At 34.7% G+C, this 27,787-nt stretch overlaps 1 protein-coding gene across 3 annotated transcripts; it reads left to right on the top strand.

Annotated features, from left to right (window-relative positions):
• The first annotated feature begins 2,335 nt into the window (after positions 1–2,335).
• LOC100803126 (long chain acyl-CoA synthetase 8) lies at positions 2,336–14,089 on the top strand. Of its 3 annotated transcripts, none has more exons than XM_006605538.4 (13): positions 2,336–2,943; positions 4,251–4,384; positions 6,872–7,465; positions 7,571–7,651; positions 7,772–8,038; positions 8,647–8,778; positions 8,858–9,031; positions 10,508–10,737; positions 11,690–11,807; positions 12,086–12,217; positions 12,349–12,483; positions 12,596–12,802; positions 13,758–14,089. In XM_006605538.4, the coding sequence occupies exons 3-13, from the start codon at positions 6,929–6,931 to the stop codon at positions 13,920–13,922; spliced, it is 2,178 nt and encodes a 725-aa protein (XP_006605601.1). In that variant the 5' UTR covers positions 2,336–2,943; positions 4,251–4,384; positions 6,872–6,928; the 3' UTR covers positions 13,923–14,089. The 3 variants fall into 3 exon arrangements, with proteins under 3 accessions (XP_006605601.1, XP_003556895.1, XP_006605602.1); XM_006605539.4 differs by having other exon boundaries at positions 2,750–2,943; positions 4,264–4,384; XM_003556847.5 differs by lacking the exon at positions 4,251–4,384 and having other exon boundaries at positions 2,723–2,943.
• Positions 14,090–27,787: the final 13,698 nt, after the last annotated feature.

Raw genomic sequence — 27,787 nt, 5'->3', positions numbered from 1 at the left:
TAATATGAATTACTCAAAAGAATATTCAAAATAAACTTCTTTCAAACCAAAGATAAATAGTAATAAATAAAAGAAGTTTAAGGGAAGAGAGAAATGCAAACTTGATTTATACTGGTTCGGCCACTTCCCGTGCCTACGTCCAGTCCTCAAGCAACCCACTTGAGATTTTCCACTCTCTTGTAAAATCCTTTTACAAGTTCTGAACACACAAGGACAATCCTTCCTTTGTATTCAGAATTCCTTTACAACAAGAGACCCTCGATCTCTTAATCCCTTTTCAGAAGTAAGAAGAAGAAATCTCTCTTGAAAGAGACAGATTGTACAATGAAGATCAATCACAATTCCTTATTTGAATATGCAAGTGTTTGACCAAGGAATCTTTGAGAGGATAAGACATTTCAATTTAGAAAAACTCTCTTAATCTTTTGAGAGGATAAAACTTTTTGGGCAATCAAAAAACTCTCTCTCAATTCGTGTTTCCAAGTCACATATAAATAGACCTTTGATGGCCATTCATAAACCATTTGAATAGATGTGACTCTTGAAAGTTATTTTCTGAAAATCTCCTCTGGTAATCGATTACAATATTTGTGTAATCGATTACAGGCTTTAATATTTGAATTAAAACGTTTATTAACTGCTGGTAATCGATTACCAATATGGTGTAATCGATTACACAGTCTAAAATTTGAATTCAAATATTTAGTAGCTGTTGTAAACCATTTTTGGCCACTGGTAATCGATTACATCCTCTGGTAATCGATTACCAGAGAGTAAATCTCTTGAAAAACACTTTTTAACTCAAATTACTTGGCCAAACCTTTTGCTAAATCAATTAGGAATTCCCTTCCTAAAATACTAGTGATCATCTTGATGTTGTGGCTTGTATTCTTGAATCATTTGCATCAAATCATCATGATCATCATCAAAACATCAAAGTCATTTGCTTCTACACATTTTCAGCATTTGAGGTTTGGAAAGCCCAACCCTCTCTAGTTGGTTTCTTTTTTGAGTTGGGTGGTTTTCCATGGAGTTTCCAGCAGGTTTCTTTAGTGTGCCATGGTCTTCTACAATGATTACACCAAGGTCGCTTCTTTTTTTCTCCTTCTGGTTCGTGTCCCCTTGCAACCAGGGCTGAACTTTCAACTTCTTGCATCCTTGTACCATCAGAGTTTCTCAGCATGATTTTCCTCCTGGATTCCTCCCTCCTAACTTCAGAGAACACTTCTCACATTGATGGCAATGGTTTTCTGCCCAAAATTCTGCCACGCACCTCATCGAGTTCTTGATTTAAGCATGCTAAAAACATGTAAATTCTATCATTCTCTTCTCTCTTCTTGAACCTGGTTGCATCATTGGGATTTTCCCAATCATCCTCATAACACTGGTCCAGCTCCTGCCAAAGAGTAACCATGAGATTGTAAAAGGTTCATAAATCTGAGAAGAGTTTTCTAGATCAGCATAACAATCGCAGACGGCCTCCCACACATCTTTCGCAATTGGGAGGAATAAGTATGGCTTCCCAATGGAAGAGTCCATTGAGTTGATCAGCCATGCGATGATTAGTGAATTTTCTGACTTCCATCTTGGGAGAGAGGGGTTGGTCACTCCTGGTTGAGAGGTGTCTCCTGTCAGGTAGCCAAACTTTCCCTTGCTATCAAGGGTCAATTTCACAAATTGAGCCTATTCAACATAATTTTTACCATTCAACTTTTGAATCACAAGCTGTAAATTGGTACCCATGGACAGAGAATCAGATATGATAGGGGATAATACAGTTTCATTACCACCAAAATTCGTAGAAGTGGTGGAGGAATTTTTTCCCGTCGCAACATTTTTTTTTTCATAGCGAGATACCACAGGATCAGAGCCGAAGCTCTGATACCATGTGATTTTAGGGACTGCTGGGAAAAAAAATAATAGGAGAGGAAGAATAATTCTTGTATGTTATTCATGAATAAAAGATTTACATATATAGGCAAGATTGCCAATTACATAATAAATACAAAAAGAAAAGTAAATAAAATTGATGCTAATTATTAAATTAATTCAAAAAATAAACATTCACCTACCTAATTAATTCTTGATATAAACATACACCTGACAACACCTTCGACATCTTTACCTTGTCGTCAAGAATGAAGGCTCATTACGCATAATCATGTATCCCTAACGAAATCTCCCACCAGATTACCTCTATAAGTCCTTCACTTGAAGGATTGAACGGACTTCAACTCCATTCTAGATCTAAACCACATCTGGTTTAAGGGAGATCCCAAGATTCTCTCTCCCTTGCTCTTTTTTATCTCTCAATCTAATGTGACTGAAGCGAGACTCACTCTACCGTATCGAAAGTCTATTTCCACTACCCACTGAACACTAATATTTTAGGATAAATATTAAGGTTCCTGAAAGAATTAATCTATTATATTTTATTCATTTTGGTTCTTGAAAGAATTAATCTGTCGTATTTTTTTTTTACCTGTTTTGGGAACTAAGTTTTAATTCCGCTACGCACTCTTTTTTTTCCCTATGTTATAACACGACGTTTGCTATCAGACTTTCTTCTTTCTTGAACAATCTTTATCATAGGATAACTTGAAGTCATAAATACGAAGCCACCTTATTTTGAGGGATAAAATAAAATAAACTGATAAACGTAGAAGCGTACACTTGTACTTGTTTGCTTTTTACGAAACTAAAATTATTAATTTTATACTTTATCGTAACTTGGTCACGCTACAGTTGTCGTGCGGCTTCGTACAGCGTATATTTTGATGCGAACAATAGTATGCAATACTGGTCGGTGCTGTGCTGTGCTGTGCTGTGTTGCTGACCACTGCTTACCCTAAAATAAATGACTTTACTAAAATAGAGACACACAAACACACAAACACAATTACACAAACACACGGTCATTGGCATTTTATCGTACCCACATAGGTATTGTAATTGTTCCATCTGCATCTTTTTTTTTCCCTTTCAATTTTTGAGTTCTGGTTTGTGGTGTAATTATTTACTTATGAAATTGATTTGTTGGGAAGGTGGTGATGCTTTCTTTGCCTTGAATTTCTTGTGGGGTTGATGTTGCTGGTTGTTCTATGTGTGTTGGTATAATCGTTGATTTTCTGGGCTTCTTCTTCTTCTTCTTCTTCTGGGTTTTTGATCATTTTTTTAATCATTACTGCGAGAGGCTATGTCCCCTTCTGCTTCTTGTTTTTGATTGAGTTGGTCCCAATCAGAGTGTTTTATACTTGGTCGATTTTTTATTATTTTCTGTAATAAATCAAGTCTATATTCTATTTATGACTTCAATTTATCCGCATGCTTTTTTAAAAAAAAAAAAAAAAAAAACTAGTCTGGCAGTTGGTAGTTGGTAGTTGGTACTGTAAACTTTGTAAGAGTGATTAGTTGACAATTGTATACCACTTGTTTTTTATTCTAATTTTTTGTAATCTCAAAATTTTGGTTAATTTCGTATTTCTAATTGAAATTCCTTTTTGTTTATTGATGAAGTAATTGCAGTTACATTTTTTTTGGTAAATTTTATTGTATTTAATTTTTAGTAAAGACCAGGAAGGTGAGATTATAAAGTAATTTTATTTTACTTATATAAGATTATAGAATGAACATCATCATGGTGAAAAGTAAAGTAATTAAAACATGAATTCTCCTTGGGGGTGGGAAGATAAACTATTCAGTTTTATGCTCATGGATGATAGAAAATCAATTAAAAGGTTATTCAAAGATATGATGTTGAATTCATTCTTAAATGATAAATCAACAAAAGTGTGCTGCCTATGTGGTATAACATATTTTGCATTAGGTTTTCCTGATTTTATTTGAATCTCTGGACAGTTTTAGGAACTTCAATAAGCTTTATTGATAGGCAGGCAGTGCTAATGTATTGTAGATTTTTCTGTGATTCTAATAGAATTGGATAAGAGAAATATGAAGAAAGAAAAAGAATTCTTTATTGTTCAAGATCTCCCCGTATCAATCTTGCTTCAATGTGGAAGACTGAATTAGGGTAGAGAGAGTATAAAAAAGAATGAATGGCCAAGGATGTGGTCAAGAGTCCTAGTTTCTCCCAGTCTGAACTTTCCCACTTCTACAACTGACTTTTCCTTCCTTATTTATAACCCCCTAACAAAATCTCAATTAACTATACGAATGGCCATTGTACTATTATTCTGTGACATGTCCTGTCCTCCCCTTCTTTAATATTCCTTCTAATTCTTCTCTTTTAGACCTTTTCTATAGGTCTAAAACAATATTCCCCTCCAAAGGTGCCATGGTGTCCTCAAGGTGGAAATAAGGATTAAGGAAAGGTCTCCTGTAAAGAAGAAGAAGCTGTTCACTCCCCAACTATTGTCACACTCAGGTAGCTGAAACCATTTGATGAGCTTTCCTTTGTCACTAGTACTTGTTCAGGTTGTACCTGTAATTGAGCACAGGGGGAAGTGGCTGTGAATCCCTTTGGGAGCCTTTGACCTTCTTCAGCAACAAAATATGAATGACTGGATGGATATTGCTATGCTCAGGAAGCTCCAGTTTATATGCAATAGTTCCTATTTTATCCACCACCTGCACTGTCCATTCCATTCCATTGTATCTGGAACTTTTGGTCGCTTAGCAAATGATCTCGGTCTAAATGGTCACACCTTGATGTAGACCCATCCCATTCTTGAAGTTCCACACATCTATGTTTTTCTGGCTTGTGGCTTCATCTGATCCTGCGCCTTGAGCAGATTACTTCTCAACTCAGCTAGCTGAAACCACTCTCCTGTGTCAGCTTGTTCATGTCTTCAACTTTAGAAGGGATTGTAGTCCCTTTCAATGACAGAGGAGGGTCTATCCCATTCCCATATAATGCTTGGAAGGGTGAAATGTTAGGGGCTGAGTTATAGCTGGTATTAAACCAGAACTCAGCCAAGCTAAACCAATTAGGCCACTGTGTAAGCCTCATTCCTGTCAAACACCTTAACTAGATCTCCAAGTAGCGGTTAACCACCTCAGTTTGGCAATCTTGGGTTGTTAGGAGTATGAGGAAGGGGAGTTAGTTACTACAGTTAGGATATTGATTAGTTAGTTAGTTAGAGGGGTTTATTAGATATGAATAGGGGAAGAAGGATAGGAGAGAGGGAGATCTGTTCATTTTTTAGATTGAGCCATAGTTCTTTGTGAAAGGAGAAATCCTTTGTGAAGGGAAAACCCTTGAAGGAGAGTTTTCTCTCCTATTTTCTGTTCTTCTCATCCTATTCAATAAAACTCTTTCTTTTCTTCCTCATTTCAATTCTTGGTTCCTAACATGGGTGGTAGGTGGTGCTAAACGTTAACTGAGTACCTGAGTACCTGCCAATGTAAGCAATTCTCTCCAGAATTGATTGAGAAAAACTTGATCCTGATCCAAGACAATGGATGGAGGAATCCCAGGCAGTTTTACAATTTCCTTTACAAGAACATTGGCCGCATTTTTGCTGTATATGGATGCTTGAGTCCTTAGAAATGAGTTTATTTCGTCAACCTGTCCATCACCACCAAAACAGTGCCCAGCCCTTTCGCCTTAAGTAAACCAACTATGAAATCCATGGATATGTCCGACCAAATTCTGGTTGGGATAGGCAGAGGCTGTAGACTGTAGTAAACCTGTGGGTGACAAAGTTCCATATTTGTTTCATTGACTTGAGATACAGGCTTCAACAAAATTTTGGATATCTTTCTTCATTAAATCCCAATTCTCTATATTTGATAGCCTCTTGAATGTCCTGAAAAAAATTGGAGTTGTCCTGAAATGGAGCGCTGTGAAATTCTGCCATCAATTTTGGGATATGTGGATTAGGATCAAATCCTGTATGATTTTCTGTAAATGAGCATCTGAATGAACTTCCTCTGTCCAATCCACCAACCCCTTGACATTCACAGTGATGATAGCTGCAAAGTTCATCTTCCTTGAGAGAGCATTTGCTTATGTTTGTATTGGATCTCAAAATGATATCCAATTAACTTTGAGGCCCATTTAAATTGTAGTTCAATCACCAGTCTCTGTTTTGTCAGGAACTTCAGACTTATCTGGTTTGTTAGAATCACAAAATGCCTCCATTCTGCGTGGCATAAACTACAGCCATAAACTCCTTTTCATTAACTGACTTATTTTGCATCAGTCTCTACTATGAATAACTTGGAGAAGCTTGGGACTGCCAGATTGGGTAAAATTTCAGTGCAGCTTTTAATTGGACAAATGCAGCTTGCGCCACTTCTCTCCATTGAAAACTGTCCTTTTTAAGAAGCTGGTGTAAGGGTTTAACAATCTTTCCATAATCTTTTATGAGCCTTCTATAGTACCCTCTTAGCCCTTAAAATCCCCACAGGCTGTTAATATCTTTAGGTACTTTTTAGATTCTGGTGAGTGGTGAGAACCACGGTGCTTCTACTTTCTTGGGTCTTCTGACACCCCTTCAGCTGAGATAACATGTCCCAAATATTCCAGATTTGGTCAACCCAAACTGTGTTTCCTTTTGTTCATCACTAGCTTATTTCTTTATAAATGCTTGCAAGTTGCAACACCTCCCTCAAATGATGTCCTTGATTTTTACTATTCGAATGTCTGGACAGTTCTAGACTTCTAGGATTTTGAATAAGCTTTATTGATAGGCTGACAGTAATAATGTATTATAGACTTTTCAGTGATTCAAGTCCAGTGCCTTGCAATCCATCATAGTGTTTTCTTATTTTTTTTATAGCTGAGGAGGGGGGTTCCTTATCCCCCTCCCCCTCTTTTCTTTATAAAATGTTTCTTCCTTTGTCTTGAATTTCTACATTTATGAATAAATAAAGAAATTGCATCCATGCTTTCTTTCACCTTTTTCAGGTAATCTAGGTTGTGTTTTGCTTAAGAAGGACCACTATATCTCACCAAACATAAAAGATGGATGATCCAAAGGGTAGTTCCTCATGGTTAAAAATTCTAAATATAAGTGACATATTTGGCTGGAAAGATCATGGAGAGTATGGAGCTCTTGCAGCTATAGTCATAAGCATTCTTGTTCCTGTCTTGTTTTCAGCTTTGTTCTTTGGAAAAAAAAAAGGAAAAATAAGAGGTGTGCCGGTAGAAGTTGGTGGTGAGGAATGTTTTGCAGTACGTAATGCTAGAAAAACTGAGTTGGTTGAAGTTCCTTGGAAAGGAGCCCCAACCATGGCTCATCTATTTGAGCAATCCTGTAATAAATATACCTGCAATCGATTTCTTGGAACTAGAAAACTAATACAAAAGGAGTTGGTTACATCTAGTGATGGCAGGAAGTTTGAGAAACTTCATTTAGGAGACTATGAATGGGAAACCTATGGAGAGGTATTTGCTCGCGTGTCCAATTTTGCATCTGGTCTTCTTAAATTGGGCCATAATGAAGATAGCCGTGTTGCCATTTTCTCTGATACCCGGGCTGAGTGGCTCATTGCCCTTCAGGTAAATTTGCTTTATTTGCATTATATCCTCAAGTCATTCCATTACCTTTTGGCTTAACTATTTTGTATTCAGAAATTTTGATGAATTTTTTTTGCTAAACTTCAGGGCTGCTTCAGGCAGAATGTAACAGTCGTTACTATTTATGCTTCTCTAGGTGAGGATGCCCTGATCCACTCACTAAATGAGGTAGGAAATTATTATCTCTTGCATAATTTTAGAGAATGGATGAAAATAGTTAATAGTTAATGATTGTAGTAACTAAAAATGATGGGCATGTTCTCACTTGAAGCTTTGGAATATGAACAGACTGAAGTATCTACTCTGATCTGTGACTCCAAGCAGTTGAAGAAGTTGGATGCAATAAGATCAAGACTAATATCTTTACAAAATATTATTTACTTTGAAGATGATAACGAAGAAGATGCTTTCTCTGGAAGTTCAAGCGGCTGGACAATTGCATCTTTTAGTGAAGTTGAGAAACTTGGGAAAGAAAGTCCTGTTGAGCCAAGCCTGCCTTCCAAGAATGCTATTGCAGTTATCATGTACACAAGTGGCAGTACAGGTCTGCCAAAGGTTTGTTTCTTTTTCAAGTTGTAGAGAAATCTAAATATGTGATAATAAAATGCTGTCCATACCATCCCTGAAGAGGAATAACACAGGTATTTAAAGACTGATACAATCCTCCAAAAAAGGAAACAAACCATTCCTAAGCAAAATACATCTCCTAAACTTTCTCTTCATTAATATCCCTCAATTTTATCCTAATTAATTGCATTTAATATATAATATTTACAGCTCAACACAAGTTTTGTTGCAGGTCTCGTCCCTTTCAGTGTCTGTGTTATAATCTCTTATTCATACCTGTGATTTGCTGCATGTTTGCAAAATGTTTTGTCCAGACTCCAGAATCCTTCTTCTTTGAATGTCTCAACAACCTGATGCCTATTAAATAATGTAGTTCATAAATATGAGTAGTTGAGTATTGACTTGAGTCTTGGTATGACTTTATTGTCATCATGTTATTAGGTGGTAAATTATAACCAATAACCGTATTAAGTCATTCTGTAAATATGATGAAAATTTTCTAGTCTAGTAATTTTGAGAACCAAGAAGATCCCCAACAGCTCAGTTACATGTTTACCTTTCACTTGATGGAGTGCTAACTTTTTTTGTAAATTCAGGGTGTCATGATTACTCACGGCAACATTGTAGCCACTACAGCAGCTGTTATGACAGTGATTCCAAATCTAGGTAGCAAGGATGTGTACCTGGCATACTTGCCCCTTGCTCATGTTTTTGAAATGGCAGCAGAGGTGATTTCTTCTTAGCCTTCTAATTGTCAAAAACAGCTGATGTTGATGATATTATCTCTAAATTACGGTGGTTGTCCAGTCTGTTATGCTGGCTGCAGGTTGTGCAATTGGTTACGGCTCTCCTCTGACTTTAACTGACACGTCTAATAAAGTCAAGAAAGGAACCAAGGGAGATGCTACTGTGTTAAAGCCCACTCTTTTGACAGCAGTACCAGCTATTCTTGATCGGATTCGAGATGGAGTTGTAAAAAAGGTGTGAATCAAACCAATGCTCCACATGGGCACTCTATCTCACATACACATGTTGTCACATAATCTCCATCCTTTCTATTTTGTGTCAGCTGCACAGATGTCTCCTTTGTTATGAAAACCTACACAAAATTCCCTTACATTTACAAAATAAATAAGTTGAAAAAAAAAGAAAAAAATTGACAACTAACTTGAGAATGCCATTGTGCTTCACTGTTTGTTACCTCAACCTTAGCTCATGAATGTTTTGTGGTTAAATGCCAGTGCTGCTCTTGTTTAGCCTTATACATTAAGCAAAGAGAAAGAACTCATTCATTTGGTGCATCTGGGTTGAATATTAATTTTGGGGTCCTACCATTTGAATTGATGGTTTAGCTACACCAAATGAGTGTGCTCTTCCTTTTTTCTCAACTTAAAAGGCTAAAAAAGGATAGAAATGGAATTGGACCTCAGTAAACCCATGAGCTAGTGGCTAGCCTCATGAATCTGTCAGGCTTGTACCTGGAATTTAATTATGTTTTTTAATATAAAATGTTTTCATAATAGAGGTCTGTGTGGGCAGAGGGGAGTAACAACAACATGGTCTTTTTCCATTAAATGAGGCCTGCTACATGAATTAAATAATGCTATTGGCTCAGTTAAAACTAAGTTTTCAATTACTCCATTTAGAGTAAAATCTTTCCAAATGGTTTTTCTTTAGGTTTTCTTTGATCTTCCTCTGGCCTTCTGATTCAGTGGTGTTAGGACAAGAAGAGTAGTTGCTTGGAAGAATAAAAGGAAGACATAGTAGGTAATTTAAACAACTAGAACATTTAGTTAGTTAGACTGTTATAGAGTATTAGTTGGATAACTACATAAATAGGAGGAATAAAGGGGTAGGGATATCATTCATGGACTTGTATTTTGAGGGAAGCGAGCAAGTGCTTGGTTTTGAAAGGGGAGAACTTTGAAGGAGAGATCTCTCTTTTTATTATGTTCATTTTCAGTCAAGTCATTAAATCATTCCCTTCTCTTTCCTATTTGCATCATGGGTGCCTAACGAATGACTTTCGATTTGATCCAATTTTTTGTATTGTGGGTGCTGTTTGTCTTGACCTCACATGAGCAAACTACCTTAAACTAGTGTTTAGTTTTTGTTATCTTTCCCTCGATAGTGCTTGTACTACAATTCTTCCTATATACTTTCATTGATAGTCTTTTCTTGTAGTGTATATTGATTCATGTCAACATTTTCATCTCTTCTACATTTAGTTTTTATTCTTATTGAAACTTTACTGTTCAGCATTTACTACCTTAGTGCAATGCTGGTTTTATAGAAGTATCTGGTAGAATTTTCCATTTTGATGGCTGCTTTCCAATCCCAAATTGCAGAAACTTTAATTTTTTTTCTTTTGTACCTTCCCCTGGTATTCAATGCTTTGAATTAAACTACTCGTTAAATGGTTATTTCTCTCCTTACCATTTTCTATACTCTATGTAGGTTGAGCAAAAAGGGGGCCTTGTGAAGAATCTTTTCCATTTTGCATACAAGCGCCGACTGGCTGCTGTAAAAGGAAGCTGGCTAGGAGCTTGGGGATTGGAAAAGTTGATGTGGGATACCATTGTCTTTAAACAAATTCGTAGTGCACTTGGAGGCCAGCTCCGGTTTATGCTTTGTGGGGGAGCTCCTTTATCTGGAGATTCGCAACACTTCATCAATATCTGCATGGGGTAATGATTCCCATCTTTGTACTACATAATACTTGGTTGGAACTAACTGGAATTTGAATATGTGTGTGTGTGTGTGTGTGTTCACACGCCTCTATTCTGTGTTGGCATTATGTATCTAGGGGAATAAAGCTATGTATAGTTTGCATATTATGTGAATTTGTATCTAATAGCATATGTAAGTATGTCTATTTGTTGTGTCTACTTGCACAATGTTATAAAATGAACATCATCATGGAGAAAAGTTATTAAGAACTAAGTTCTCCTAAAGAGGGGAAAAAAGAAATACAGTCAAGTTTTCGGTTCTATGCTCTTTGACCATAGAAACCAAACTAATTAGTCCTGTTCTTTCACCTAGAAGCTTAAGCTACTGGGATAGTTAACTCATTACATGGTATCAGAGAATTATTCACCAAAGTTACATGTGTCGCAACATCATCCCTTCGAAAAGTTTAAATTACCAAATTAGTTCCTCAGATTCTTTTCTCACTACCTTTGTCCTCCAATGATTTTTTCACTAAATTCCTTGAAGATTTAATTTTTCCAAACTAATCTTCAAAGATTCTTTTGATCACTAATTTAATCCTCCATAAAAGTCTATATGGTGACATTTTAAATCTTTGAGGAACCAATTTGTGGATAGATTTGAGGAACTAATTTGAGGGGGAGTGTAAGAGTGTTATCTATAAATGCCTCATAATATCATTATTATATCTTATAATACTTTAGAGTATCTTAGATGATTTTTAATAGGGTTTACCATATTTCATTATATTTCCTGATTTATTTTCTTATTTAATTATGACTATGATAGAACACTGATGATAATTTGATAGGGACTTTATTGATTCACAGAAATACAGGAAGAGTTTCACTGTCCCGGAGTTGATAAATTTGATTTACACCTTTTATTATCCATTTAGTGTTGAAGTTCTCTATATTTACTTGTTGATAGGGCTCCTATTGGGCAAGGATATGGCTTGACTGAAACATTTGCTGGGGCTGCCTTCTCAGAGTGGGATGACTACAGTGTGGGACGTGTTGGTCCACCTCTTCCTTGTTGCTACATTAAGGTATGTCATATGTCCCATTAACCGAAAAACAGTGCAGTGAGCTTCCAACCACTACTTATTCATAGATATTGCATTGAATTATGGTAATGGTCATTAATTATTAGAGTTTCAAGCTTGTGCGTAATAAAACTTATTTGACATCAAAGATAGTAAGAAGATAACAACTTCTGTGAAATAACAAATTCGTGTCTCTTAATCTGTATTAGAACTTGCAGTTGGTGATACTTAGAAGGCTCATATGGTGGGAACCTGATTTCTTTGTTAATTTGGTTGTATAGCTTGTTTCTTGGGAAGAAGGAGGGTATCTGACATCAGATAAACCAATGCCAAGGGGAGAGATTGTAGTTGGAGGATTTAGTGTGACAGCTGGTTACTTTAAGAATCAAGAAAAAACTAACGAAGTGTTCAAGGTAATTTCCCAAGTTACAGTTGTATGCATGACATTTTTCCTTTTTAATTTCCTTTAACTGCTCTTAAATCTGTTTTTGCATATTACTAAGCCACTCGTTACATTTTTTTTTTGTTTTTTAACTTAGTACAGGTTGATGAGAAAGGTATGCGCTGGTTTTATACTGGTGATATTGGGCAATTCCACCCTGATGGATGTCTTGAAATCATAGATAGGAAGAAAGATATTGTCAAACTTCAACATGGAGAATATATCTCTCTCGGAAAGGTAACTCAAACCATACCTTGTTCGTTTTGGAGTCTGGATAAAGTACTTACACCAGATCCACAGTAACTTTTTCTGGGCCTTACGTAGTGTTTTAATTATGACTTACTTGCAGGTTGAGGCAGCACTATCATCATGTGATTATGTGGACAATATAATGGTTTATGCAGACCCCTTTCACAATTACTGTGTGGCTCTAGTTGTTGCTTCACAACAGTCCCTGGAGAAGTGGGCCCAACAAGCTGGTATAGATTACCAAGATTTTCCTGATCTGTGTAACAAACCTGAAACTGTCACTGAGGTTCTGCAGTCTATTTCCAAGGTTAGTGTTAGGTGTCTATAAATATCTGTTTGTTGTTGATATCTGTTGGTGTGAGTGGTAGTTATTTGTTAATATCTGTTAGTTTGTTGGGCTGCAATAGGGAAGAATTAAGGGTATATCGTCCTTCTCATTTGAGAGAGGATTAGGACCCTTGGGCTGGGGAGGTTAAGTTCTGAATATTTGTAGCTTTTTTCAAGGGAGATTTCCCTATCTTTCTAATAAAATACCCGATTCCTAACAATTAGCTAATATGTGAATGGTTATGGGTTACTTGTTTGCTGGCACATATCCAGAATATAATATTTGGATTGTCCATTTATGCTTTATCAATTATCAGAATATACATAAAACAATTGTGATCTGGTAACACCTGTTGCGAACAATGGCACTCTTAATATAGGGTGAAAATTTCCTCTTTTGATAGAGATTTGGGTATTATATAGGGTGGTGCCTGCCTAAGTGTTACATCAAGTAGTATGGAATTCTCTGTGGGGTACTTGAGTGGCTTTGGTTCTCCCTCCTTGACAGTTAGCTTTTAAGGGAGAGTTTCCCAAGTGCTTGCTTGGGTGCTTATTAATTGATATCAGAGTTGGTTGTCATTGTTTTAGAAAGGGTTACTTATGGAAGGGCTGACCAGAAGAAAGGCTAAGTGAAGCGTTGTAGAGTGTCAACTGTGGGGAGGTTGTCACCTATCAAGGGCGGTGCTATGATTGGGACTTGGATAATATCGACCTAAGTCCCACATTGACTAGTATGTGAAGGAAGTATCTCAGCTGTGACAAGGCATCCTTTTTGCTTGAAGGATAATAAACTTCATAGAAATGATTTTTTAGATTCACCAAAAAACTGTATAATAGCGAGTTCTAGTTATGACATTACGACATAGTTATAAGTTGATAACCATTGTATGTGCTGCGTGGTTAATGGCTCATTTCCTTTATTTCATTCATTTCAGGTTGCAAAATCTGCAAAGCTGGAGAAAACTGAAATTCCTGCAAAGATTAAGTTGCTGCCGGATCCATGGACTCCTGAATCTGGATTGGTCACTGCAGCTCTCAAGATAAAGAGAGAGCAGCTGAAAGCCAAATTCAAAGACGATCTTCAGAAGTTGTATGCATGAAATGTAGTATCTAACCTCTTCAATTTCTGGTTGGTGTATGCTCAATGTATGTAATGTGTCACAGGTATCTTTTTTATTCGATAATACTATTGAACATGTAACTAATTTGACATAATAAAATCATACTCCAAATAATACATCAAGTGGGTCTAGTTCAGTTGGTTAAACAGGATGTGTGAGTGTTATAAACTCCCTCACACTGTATTCAATTCTTACAGATAAAAAAACCACTCCAAATAATACTTGGCTGTGAACATGAATTTTTGCAGTTAAGCCAACCAAGCAATGGCTAGCAATAGATATAGTTGATTTATGAGCAGTAATTTCTCTTGAAAAAATACTTCTACATGATGTTTTTAGTGTTTGTATGGTTACAAGATTTAACCTTTGACTTTTGTTTATAATAGGATATGCATGTCACACAAATTAAACAAAATATATTTTTTACGGCTAAATTCTAATATTAAACGAAGAATATTGCTAACACTTGTGTGTGCTATATTTAACTATGCAACATCGCATCGCAACTAAATAGCAGTGTAATATTTTGGATAATTTAATTATTACTTAGATTTATTTAGAAAAATTGCTAATACCGCTAGGTAAGGTTAGCTATATAAGAACTACTGATATCAAAATAAGGCAGTTACAAAAAAACTGTTTTTTTTTTTTTTTTTTAAGAAACAGAAGGTTATGGCTTTCATTTATAATTGAATAATGAATATAATTGAAAAGCTGACTGCAGAGCATGAAGTCTTGAAGTTGTTGTTAACTTATGAATTACATGATTTAGTTTTCTCCTTGTAAAATTCACCCTTGAATTTCAAATGGAACTAAAAGAGATGCGACATTTGTTTATAATTGCTTGGAAATCTGTCCGGGATGTAATTCTTACATTGTTTTTGTTTTTTTAAGTCGATAAATATACAAGGTTTAGAAAATTCAAGATGTTACCGACGCTGACTCATTGTTTCGCTAGAGGATTAGAAACAGAAAAATCTGATGGAATTATTGAATTTCTACTGTTTATTTCAGTGAAATGCTTTTTTTTTAACTTAATAAAAAAACTTTTCCCCTAATTACTATGAAATTGATAAGGATATTTTTTTCATTTTTATAATTTCTTAGAATTAAATAATTTTTTAACATAACTTAAAAAAAATATGACTAACAAACAAATAATAAAATAAAAAGGTTTAATTTTTTTTTGTTTAATATGCATGTACCGCCATTGTAAAATTATTTCAATGTTAATTAATTAGAAACCATCAATTGTATAATTTTAAGATAATTATTATTCAAAATCAACAAGTTACAATAAATATTTAAATATTTTTATTATTTATGCATGTAATAATTACTTAAATTTTAATGTTGATTTTTTTATTAATACAAAAGTATTACTTCATTTTTTTCTATTTATGGATAAGACATCCTTTTGTGCTTTAAGTTTCATCTTTCTATTTCTTTATTCATCGTTTCTTTTCTTTTTTTCTACCTTCAAATTAATATTTAAGAAATAATTATCTTATTTGTAAACATCAATAAAAATATTTTAATTAATTAATTTTTCATAAAATTTAGTTTCATTGTAAGACTATCCATGATATTAAATTATTTAAGACTAATTATTTTCAAAAGATAATTTTTAACCATTGAGTGTTCTTGTTTTGATGATACCTTGATAAATCACCCATTATGAGAAAATGAATGTAATCATTAATAGATCTCCCCGTTAGTTAGGGACAAAAAAGAATTTTGACAATAAAGTAATCATATATTTTTAATAATTAAGACCAAGAAACTATTCTCTTTCATTTCTTATATCTAGAAATAGGTAGTATTTGACATGTACTCCGTGACAATATCAATATTTACTTGAGTTTAAATGTTTAATGTCTATGCATTGACAATTAAAATAATTTTACTTTGTCATCTAATCACAAATCATCATTTGAATTACTTAAGATAATTATTTGAAAAGTTAACAGACTTAATTACTTAAGCCATGTCATATTATTTGGTCTTTGTAAAAATAAAATATATTTTTGTTGGTCTTCAATGGTAATTCCATTAGACAGTAATTTGACATGGCTAGTTAACTTACACATGTAATTTTATTATAATTAAATTAAATAATTTGTGGCGGTTAAATCTTCTTAAAATGAATTAAACAATTTTTTACGGCTAAACATTCCAAAAAATTGTAATTTTTCGTCGCTTCGTGAGCAATTTTCTTGCACTTTTTAGTGAGATTAGGGGGGAGATGAAACAATAATTGATTCCGATGTCTTTAGAGTGTGTTTGAGAAAGTAAAGAGAAAAAAATAATTAAGTCTGTAAGGAGGTCTATTTGTTTTTATCTTTAATTTTTTTGAAACATAAATTGTTTTTTATTTATTAAGAATAAAAAATAATTTTTTGTTTCAAAAAGGGACAATAGCGCACTGGGATAACTGAAAGTAATTGAGAACATTTGTTTATTTATATTCTTTTAGGTTTAAATATGTTTATAGTCCATTAAATTTGAGTAATTATTTTTTTGGTCATTGAAAAAATATTTTTAGTAATTCCTCAAATTTTTGAAAAATTACTTTTAGGGGGTGTATTCAATTGGGATTTCAAAGGATTTTAAAATATTTTTTTTAAAAAAAGTTTTGAGGTATTTGATCAAGATTTTCAAATAATAGAAATAAGTTTTGTAGTATTCAGACTATTAGGATTTTTTTAAGAAATTCAATAAAGTCCATTAGTATTCAATTAAAATTTTTACAACTTAAAAAAGTCTCTTGGAATTCAAAAGTATACAAATTTCGATAGATTTTTTCTTAGAATAGATTTTAATGAATTTCATGAGACTTTTTATGAGAAATACACATTAAACAATTTCACTCAAACCTTTAAGATTTCATATGACTTTCTTTCTTTCTTTTCCTGCAAGTTGACATATTTTTCTTTTTCTAACACACAAATCCCCTCTCTCTTTATTGAAAGCGGTAGACATTCATAATTTTTTTTCGCTTTCGACCAATGGTCAACACACCCTGTAACATAATTTTCCAATTCTTGAGTTTGGGAAGCATCTTGACTATGTTCTTATACATATAAATGAACATAAATATATATATATATATATATATATATATATATATATATATATATATATATATATATATATAAACATAAGAAATATATATAGTTTTAATGAACGTGAAAAGTTGACTCATGTATAAGTGGATAAATATATAAATGAGGTTTGAAACAATTGTTGAACATGATTTTTGTTTGGTGGGATTTTTATTGTGGGAATGACTACAAGGATCCATACTACTAACAAACATTGTGACATGTAGTTTTTATACAATTAACATGATTGATGATTGAAGAGGAATGAACCTATTGTACTTACAAATATGCTAAGGGAAATTGATTTGTTATGTAACATGTTTAGGGTTCTCTGTATAAGATCTATTTTATTTAAAGTGTTAGGTGGTTTTTATCAATGATTTTGAATGTTTTTTAAAAATTCACGAAGTCCTTTAAAATCTTAAAAATTTATAATGTTCTTTTAAATATTATGAATTCATATTTTGTAAATCCATTAAAATATGAACTACAAAGTCTTAATCATAAAAGTCTTTAAAAAAATAGTCTTAAAACTCATTACATTCTTACAAAGTCTTTTAAAATTCATAAGATTTTATATGTCAAAATAGTCTTTTAAAATCCTAATCCAATACACATTCTTAGTCTCTCCTAATTTATTGTGTTCATCTTTCACAATTTGTGACAGTTTTAATTTACATAGTTCAATTATCAAATAATTTTTTTTAAAAAGAATAAAAATTATATCAACCCATATCAAATGGATGAAAAAAGTTGAATTACCATAAATACATTTATCACAACATTTATGTTTTTAAATTTTTAAGTGATTTAATGTAAAAAAAATATTTCTCAAATCTCCCATGTGGTGCAAATATAAATATTTTATCTTTCAATTATCAAATATTTTATTTGTCTTAATAACATCAAGACTATATTTTGCATTAGGAAACTTTTGTTTTCCCTCCAATTTTAACATTTAACAAGTATAAGGAGGTCCAGGCTGCAATTTTGTCACGCATATTTCATCTTCTTCTTGATTAACATCTAAATGTTGATAATTTATAAAATTATCATTATCTCTATATTCTTCTACATATGTTATTTTCTCCCTTCTACTTTTATCATATCTTTTGTTCCTTTCTTTATCATAATTTATTTGATTGGTTCTTCTTATTCTATCTGCTAGTTGTGTCATATCTCTAACTTGTTGATTTGCCAATTTCTTTCGAATTGAAAAATCTAAACCTGCAATAGCCATTCTAACTAATTCATGTTCAAAATTTAAGTATAACATCGATATTTCATTTGTTGAAATCTATTTAAATAATCTTCAATTGGTTCACTATTGAAATGTTTAGTAATTGACAAATCTATGAGACTAACCTTAGTCTCTCCTATAAATAAATATTCATGGAACACCCTTCCAAAGGGTGCCTAAGTATATATTGAATTTGGTGGTGATGTGGTGAACCAAATAAAAGTATTTTTTGTTAAAGAACTAGGAAAATATTTTATTTTAAAAAATTCATCAATGGCTAAATCACCACATTCTATTTGAAAATGAGCTACATGTTCTATAGTAGACTCTTCTAACTCATGCCCAAATTTTAAAAATTTGGGTACCTTATAACCCCTTGGCAACTCGGATTGTAAAATATTATCAGGGAAGGCAAAAACAAAAATAAGGTGGTTCAATCATTTGATTAATTTGAGGATTTTGATGTTCATTTCCTGTTTTGGAACCATGTCTATTCAAGGCCTGTTTAATCATTTGATTAACTTGAGGATTTTGATTTGATTCAAGGCCTAAATATCTGGGCCATTTTATCCTTGAAGTATTGGATTTTGCTGCTTGTTAACCAAAACTTCATCTGCATTCTAGTTTCAAGTCACCAAAATAGGGTTTGGTTGTTCTCTATCATCCACTAACCGTGTTGGGACATTAACTTCATTTTCAAGATTATTATTATTATTATTATTAGCTCTTTCTTGCATTGGTGTTTCCTGAATTATATGTCTATCCACGGGTTGGTTTCTAGGAATGGACAAAGCATCTCCTATTCGAGTTAGGATACCATTCATTTGTTGATAACTTTAATTAGTAGTTCTCAACAAAGGATTTAAAATTGAGGCCATGTGATTTGTCAAAGTATTAACCATCTCATGATTATTATGGCCTATTTGTTGTCTAAAAACTACTAGTGTTTCATTAGAAACACCTGTGGAGACCATGTTGTTATCTTCTGTTATCCTATCTTCGATAGGAACTCTCATATTTCTTAACTGATCAACATCATTAGAATGGTTATTGCCCCCAAGTTCTAGAAGCCTATTGGTTCACCTACTAACTACAATAGGTGGTATTGTATTTTGACTTTGAGGTATTGGTAGACTCAATTGTGGGATATTCATTTCGTTAGACAATGGTGGCATACTCCATGGTCTTGTAGTAGAAAATGGTGGGTGTGTTTGTAGTTGACACTACATTATTTTGTTGCAAAGAAGTTTCAGCGGTAGTTGTTGGGACTCATGAACACATCATGTCTTTGCCACTTATATTTATGGGGTTGTTGTTTGCATGACTAACACCCATAACCATTTCATTACTTACCCCGAAAGATGGATTTGTTTGATTTTTCTCACTACTGCCACTATTATTAGTAGAAGTGTTTACAATATTATTATTATTGTTGTTCTTATTACTACGGTTTCTTTGACTATTTGTTGTCATTCTACCACTTCTTAAAACCAAACAGTTCTCATTAGGATTTTTTCTTAAGATCGATTTTTTTTTTTTTACAAACTTGTCCCACTGGGTGTGTCAATTTGTTAATTGTGAAAATTACACTTACTCCTGGAACGAAATATATTTTTATAACAAACTAAGTACTTTTCACTAAATGATTCTATTAACAAATAAATGTTTAAAGATGAGACATAGAAATCATTCTTGATTGTAAATTCTTTTTAATCAAACAAGCAAGTTCGTAGTTTTCAACTTATCGTAGAATTGTCTAATACTAAATACATATAATAATAGTAATTCTGATAAAGATATTCATAGTATTACTATATAACGATTTGTAAGATAATTTGTAAGTAGATTTTATGAGTGTTTTCAATTAAAAAGTTAATTTTGATAATTATTATACTTCAGTAGTAATTTCAATAGTAACCAGAAATAGAGATTGAAAAAGTAAAAGTTTTGAGAAGATATGGAGATTGAAAAAATAAAGGGTTCAGAAAGATACAATAAAGTAAAGAGACGTGAATTCATAAAAGGTGAAAATGAATACATACATGATGACCTTCTGAACCAATAGCCAATTTTGATGTGAGGTGTTGTCGGTGTTTAAGGATTTAAGTGATACAATTCAATCCACCGATAATTGGCCGTCAAAAATCTTATTTATAGACTTCTAATTCCAATAGTCGAATTCTATGATTTCGAAAAGTGTACAACAATATTCCTAAATACACAAATCTAATACTACCTAATGTCTTCGTGTAACTTCTTTGTAACCGCTTCAACTGATACTTTGAAAATTCGAAATAACCTTGCTCCTGAGCGCCTTTAAGTTCAACACGTGCTTTGATAAAGTTGTCAAAACATGAATCTCTATCAAAATGAATTACTTTGATGGTGCATTGTAATTCTTGAATCTTGTTTCAAATATTAATCACTTTTGAATACACTCTTCTATCTTTCTCGAAACATGTTCATCGACACCATATATATAAGTTTCATAACTTAGACAAATTTTACATAACAAATATAAAAGTATGCATGTAATAATTATTTACATTTTTTAATGAATTTATTTTTTAGTCAAAAAAATTTGAATTTATTTTTTTATTAATACAAAGCCATTACTTCATTTTCTTCTTCTTCTTCTTTTCTATTTATGGATAAGACATATCCTTTTGTGCTTTATGTTTCTTTTAAGTTTCATCTTTATATTTCTTTATTCTTCGTTTCTTTCCTTTGTATTACCTTCGGTTCTTTTTTCTTTTCTTTTAGTAAACGTCACTTATCTTATTTCCAAACTGCCATGCTTAGCAATACAATTAGGTAACTCATCAAAATAAATGGGACCAATATAAAATTTTGCCTCTCTGACTGAGCTATGTTGTCGTTGTTAAAAAAACACTAAAATTTGTTAAACTAGTAAGAATTCGACACTTTGAGATAATGACCCCGAACTCAGAGTAGTCCATCTTGCTACTGCTTATAGCCGATACAATAATCTAAATATTAGTTTTGTACAATACAACCCAAAGAACTTAGCACATACTTGGCTCATGAGATCCCCACGTGCTCGGCTCCTAGCATTTCTAACGGGCACCAACAAACTTGGCCATGATGCATAGAGGAGAAATTCGCCAACATGGCTCTAAATATCATGCAACTGCCTTGACATCAGACATCTATATATAGACCCAGAGGGGAGATCCCTAGGTATGTTTTTCTCATCTTAGATATAGACATTAAACACCTCAGAGCATTACTGACTTGCTCAAGTCCCTTTTGCAGGTACTTTCCCTGCTTCAACATCAAATATCAGAGATTCCATTGTGAAAGAGAAGACCAAACAACTCGGTCAGACCTAATTTCAACTTAGTAGGAACATTTAGGGCCCATCGTGGGGCCGAGGAAAAATTTTCCTATGGCCACAAAATGGTGGCAATAAGAAGAGACGATCCTAGTATGTCTGTGTGCTCCACACAAGTTGAGACATCAGCCATACAAGAAATTCAAGAGAAGATGGAATAGTTACAAAAGAAACCGGAGGCCGATTTGAAGGCTTCGAAGCAACAACATGAGGCGGACATGCGACAATTAAGGGAGGAAAATGCGAACCTCAAAGCCTGGCTTGCAATCCAGCACCTAGCTTTGCCACCTCCACCACCACCATATCCACCTTGCTCCCCGTCCCCACCACCCACCCATGCCGAGACACATACCCAAGAAAGTCACACCCAACTATCCTCCTATAATCACCACGAGCACCCTCCAATCCATTCTCGACTCAGATCAGTCGACATCCACCATGACGTCGTTCATTGGCACCCCTTCATGGATGGCATCATGGATACCCCCCTACCCACCACCTGGAAAATTCTAAACATTGAACGATACGATGGTACCTCAGATTCGAATCAGCACCTGCATACATTCACCATGCAAGTCAACTTGCACTTTAATGACGACACAGTGATGTGCAAGGTCTTTCCCACCTCCCTTAAAGGTTGGTGCTGACATGCTACAAACGCCTTCCCCCATGATCCATTGACACTTTCGTAACCTTGGCCCAACGCTTCGGGGCACAGTATGCAATCAGCCGCCCTTACCACATGACATTCATTGTTTTGGTTAACCTTCGCCAAGCTAATGATGAGTCCCTATAGTCCTTAATGGAAAGATATGTTGCCATCTCTATCAAAATTTGGGACCTCGATCCTGGTGTCACGCTACACTCTATGATCATGACACTCAAGCTAGGGCCATTCGCCGACAAACCTTTGTCGAAAACAACCCAAAGATCTTGATGAACTTCGAGCATGGGCAATGAGATACATACAAATAGAGGAGTTATCCGGCTTCTGCAACCAAGGGCGCATGATAGAGAAGAAAAAAGACAACCACAACAAGGACAAAATAAAGCCCGTCTAGGAAAAATCCTTCAAAGAGTCTAGCTGACAGCCAAAGTACCAACACTGCATGTCGTTAAATGTTTGTAGAGTAAGCTTGCTGGAGGAAGCACTCAATGCGAAGATCTTATCCATACTATAAAGGAGTGTGTGGCCCTGAAGGACAAGATAAAGAAGTTGATACAACAGGGTACCCTTGGCAACTACATATACACCCCTAACAATAACAGAGGCGGCTACAGTGGCTGCGACAGTGGCTGAGGACAACAACCCCATGTTGATAGATCGGACCAGGTAGAAGCAAAGCCAGATCAAGTCGGCACCTCAGCAACCAACGAAGGAGGAAGATGCGGGGTTATCAACACCATCACGAGTGGCTTTGTCGGTGAAGGTACCACCAAGTCAGCCTAGAAGAGGCACTTGCACACCATCAAAAGTGTGAACCATGTTTCTGCAGCAAGCTCGAGGAGATCAATCCCACTAATAATGTGCACAGGCGTCGACTTTGCAAGGTTCGATCCCGAGCAAAATGATCCGATGGTTATCACAGTTGGCATCGCCAATTGGGATGTCAGAAAAGTCTTAATAAATGGAGGCAACTCGGTGGACATACTTTTTTGGTCCACTTTCAGAGGTTAGATGTCTCACCAAAACTTATAAAACATTGTCTCGAACCCTTGATCAGTTTTGTAGAGGGGCAAGTTCACACCCACAATGCAGTAGAGCTAGCGACCACCTTCAGATGAGGAGAATTGTCAAGAACATAACTCGCCCAGTATGTCCTCATCGACGTTGACACCTACAATATCCTGATCGGGAGAACAACGTTGAATGCTCTAGGCACGATCATCTCAATGCCCCATCTACCAATAAAGTTCCCCAACCAACGTGGTGACATAGTGACGGTAAAACCAGGCCAAGTGGAAGCCTGAGAGTGCTACGCCAAAAGTCTACTCATCAAGTCTTACATACTCACTAATCACACTGACACAATAGATGTCAACCACATAGAAGGCATAACAATGAGCTGGGCCAACACCGATTGAGGAGTTGCACTGTTTCTAACTTGGCAATGAGCCACATCAACGCACCAAGATGGGGGAAAGACTTGATGGAGCACCTTCAGAAATAGATCGAGCACGTGCTAATGCAGAATGTCGATCTCTTCGCATGGAGCGCCGCTAGCATGCCTGTTAGACTTTTGACAAGCGTACCAATTGTCATTGTAGGTTACATATTTATAAAAAGAGTTCATCTCCATAGAAACTTAAGTTACTTAATTCATTCGGATAAAGGTTATCAGTTCCATAGTCATGTACAAATTTCATCGAATGTCATTGGTTTGGTTTAACTAACTAAAGATAACTTAAAGTAAAAGAATAGCATAAATAACATATTTTACGGAAATAGTGGAATATATGGAAATAACGGAACTAACGAAATTTAGTGCATAAAAAATACGTAAACTTACAGAAATAATAAAAACGAAGTTAATTATTTCAAGAAAACGTAGGATTAAATTTCATCGTTCATATCGTTAGTATCCTAATAAGATTAACATATATGAATCATTTTCTAACATTACTAATGCACATATCAAGTTACCCCAAGTCGATCCCTCGCACTTGGGACCTAAGAATATTTACTAAATATCGATCCCTCGCATATGAAGTAAATACCCCAGAATTACAATCATATTCTCGTGCTTTTTGCAATCAAAACATTATGCTGTATTCCTAGCAACGTAACGTAAAGAGTAACTTCATTCAATTCAAATTCTAAGAGTACTTCCCAATCAAATTTTAAATCCAATTTCATGAAACTAGCGATCAAATAGAATCAAGCATTACGAGTAGAATGAAATCGTGATTAATGAGTAGAAAAGATTCATACATATATAATATCAAAAGGGATACATAAGGGTACAAATATTACATTCAATCCTTAAGAAAAACTAACCGATCATTACGTAGAGCACAAGACTAACAAGAGAAATGACGAAGGATGCGATCCACGGCCACAACTTTGTAGCTTCTGGGCTACACTTTCTACTTTCTTCTTCTTCTTTCTCAACTTCTCACATTTTTCTCTTCTACTGGATCATTTTTCAGCTTCAAAGACATGACTATTTATAGATAAGAACCAAGAGGTGCAAAGAAATTCGCCTGGGTGAGCTATAGTTGACTTCTGGGCAACCTCTGCCACCTTTTCAGTCACAGATGACTTTTGAACAACCTCCGCCTCTTTCTCTTTCTCCACAACTTTGTCTTTCTCTAACACCTCAACGGGCCACTCAATCGTGTTGCCCAATTCCGCTCCCCCGCTCGCTACCTCAAGTCCATCAAGATTAATGATCTCAACCTTGACACTGTCGACCTCACTCTACCCTTCCATAGACTTCACTTTCTTCTCAGGCTTAGATGAGTCCTTCACTCGCTTCCTCTTTTTTGTTTTCTTGACTTGAGTTTGGTCATCAACACTCAAACTCTTCAGGTTCTTGTAATCGTATCCCTTCATAACTTCTGCAAAGAAGTCAATACTTCCCCAAATTTATAAAAAGAGATGCTAGCATAACAGTACTCATGACTTAGAACACAATCAGGAAAACACCCATTCGGAATAGCCATAACGAATTTACACAACATCTCGCATGGCCATTACCTTATAATCTCAATGTCTTTCACTTCTTGGGTCGACAACAGTTGGTGAAGACGGGATTTGAATTTAAAAGGAAAGTGTTGCCAATAAAAGGAAACTTAGGAGTTTTCTCATCCTCCTTAAAAAACAACTCTCTGGAATCCCCGCAATCAGGGTTCAGACGAACTCGAAAAAAGCCCGACTTGAACTTTTTCCAAGATTGGGCATACAACTGGAATAGTTTTTCCAATTTGAATGCATTCAAGGAAGCCCAACTGACCTTAACACCCATCTTGAACTGGTAGAAGTACATAAACTTATTAACAGTGGGCTCGATTTTCAAACTCTTGCAAACAATTTGAAAGGCATGCAAAAAGGCTCAATTGTTTGAATGAAACTGCATGGGAGAAACATTCACCAAACTCAACATCTCGCATTCAAAATCCGAAAAGGGAAATTAAACATTCAACTCCTTAAATAAATCTTCATACATATACACAAAATCAGCCTCACCCTTTGATGCCCACATAGACACGCGCTCCTCTATGCTACAGGGCTCGACGATGAACAACTTGGTATCGTCTGAGGTCATCATGTCGACCTTCCTTTTCAACTCCTTTATAGACTCATGGGTTTGAAACCAAGTTGGGTACAAGTTAACTTTCATGGAAACCCACTCGTACCTAGGGATGGCAATGGGGGGAAACCTGCTACAATTAACTCTCTTGGCCCTCTTACCACCGAAGAACTTGGCACATACTCGGCTCGTGAGATCCCCACGTCCTCGACTCATGGTAGTTCCAATGGGCACCAGCAAACTAAGCCACAATGCATAGAGGAGCACTTCGCCAACATGCCTCCGAACATCACGCACTTGCCTCGTCACTGGACACCTGTATGTTGAACAAGTGGTCTCAATAACTTAAGAGGGGGGTGAATTAAGTTTTAAAATTTTCCTATTAACAAATTTTAGTCCCCTTTTAAATGATGTATGATTGGCTTAGAATGCAGAAGAAGAAGAAGCAATCAATTTAATAATTTTCTTTTAAATGCACAAAAAAAAAGTAAACTGCAATAAAATAACTGAGATAATGGAAGAGGGAAATGCAAACTCGATTTATACTGATTCGACCACTTCTTGTGCCTACATCCAGTCCTTAAGCAATCCACTTGAGATTCTCACTATCTTTATAAAAGTCTTTTACAACTTCTGAATCACCTACGGATTCCTCTCCCTTGAGATCAAGTTCTCACAATTCAAGAGACAAACAATCTCTTGATCACAATAATTCTTTTCAGAAAGTACATAAGTTTTTCTCTCTTTTTAGAGAAGATGATACAAGTTATCTTAGAAGAATACTCAATTGATGATTTTTAAGTGTTTGACCAATGATTTGTTTCTGAGAGAATAAGACAATAAGGTTCTGAAAAACTCTGAAGATTTTCGTAGACAAGTCACATATTTAAAGGCCCTTGGTGGCTTTTCAAAAACTTTTGAAGAGATGTAACTTTTCAAAATATTTTCTTAAAAATTTTCTCACTAATAATCGATTACAGTTTCTTGGTAATTGATTACACAATTATATATTGAGGGCTCATGACTTTTCAAATTAAATTTATGAAGTTTTCATTACTGGTAATCAATTACAAGAAAGTGCTAATCGATTACAACATTTAAAATTCAAATTTTGAACTTCTTTTTGAAAAGCCTCTATAGTAATTTGTCTTTGGTAATCGATTACAATGTCTGATAATCGATTACCAGTGGAAAAAATATTCTATTTGTACTGATAAAAACTATTTCAAGGCTTTTTATAAAATCATTTGGAAATCAAGTTTTGAGGCCAAACCTTCTATAACCAATGAGATTCTTTTAACAAATAAACTAAGTATTTTCTTTTTCTTGATCTTGAATTTAGGCTTGAAGTAATCTTGTGTTGCTTATATCTTGGCATCATCAAAACCTTCATACACATACATTCACACTATATATAGACCCAAAGGAGAGATCCCCATGTACGTTTTTCTCATCCCAGATATAGACACATAAACACCTCAAAGCACTACTAACTTACTCGTTGGAGTCCCTTTTGCTGGTACCTCCCCCCACTTCAACAACAAAGATTGAAGATTCCACTAAGAGAGGACCAAACAACTTGATTGGACCTCGTTTGAACTCAACAGGAATAAGTTTCACTATAACATTTTCCATGTTCATATTACATTTCATCTTACCAACACGTGGTGAAAACCAACTAAGAATTCGTTGTGTTGGATCAAGTGGTCTCGGAATAATTAAGAAGAGGGGGTTGAATTAATTATTAACGTACCTTGACTAATTAAAAAACTATCCTTCTTAATGTTACTAGATTTAATTAGACTTTTATTACAAAGTTAAGAAAGTAAAGAACAGAAATAGAAACTTAACCAAAAGTAAAAGCGACAATTAAAGTGCACAGCGGAAATTAA

Source organism: Glycine max, chromosome 20 (genome assembly GCF_000004515.6).
Source record: "Glycine max cultivar Williams 82 chromosome 20, Glycine_max_v4.0, whole genome shotgun sequence".
Lineage (NCBI taxonomy): Eukaryota > Viridiplantae > Streptophyta > Magnoliopsida > Fabales > Fabaceae > Glycine > Glycine max.
Note: the sequence above shows the minus strand (reverse complement) of the source record. Positions and strands in the feature narration are given on the sequence as shown.

Excerpts from the sequence above, each read along its gene's own strand:
- LOC100803126 (XM_006605538.4), top strand. The coding sequence starts at position 6,929 with ATGGATGATCCAAAGGGTAGTTCCTCATGGTTAAAAATTCTAAATATA. Across the intron at positions 9,032-10,507 it reads GAGATGGAGTTGTAAAAAAG|GTTGAGCAAAAAGGGGGCCT; the intron begins GTGTGAATCAAA and ends TACTCTATGTAG. Across the intron at positions 12,484-12,595 it reads AATATATCTCTCTCGGAAAG|GTTGAGGCAGCACTATCATC; the intron begins GTAACTCAAACC and ends ACTTACTTGCAG.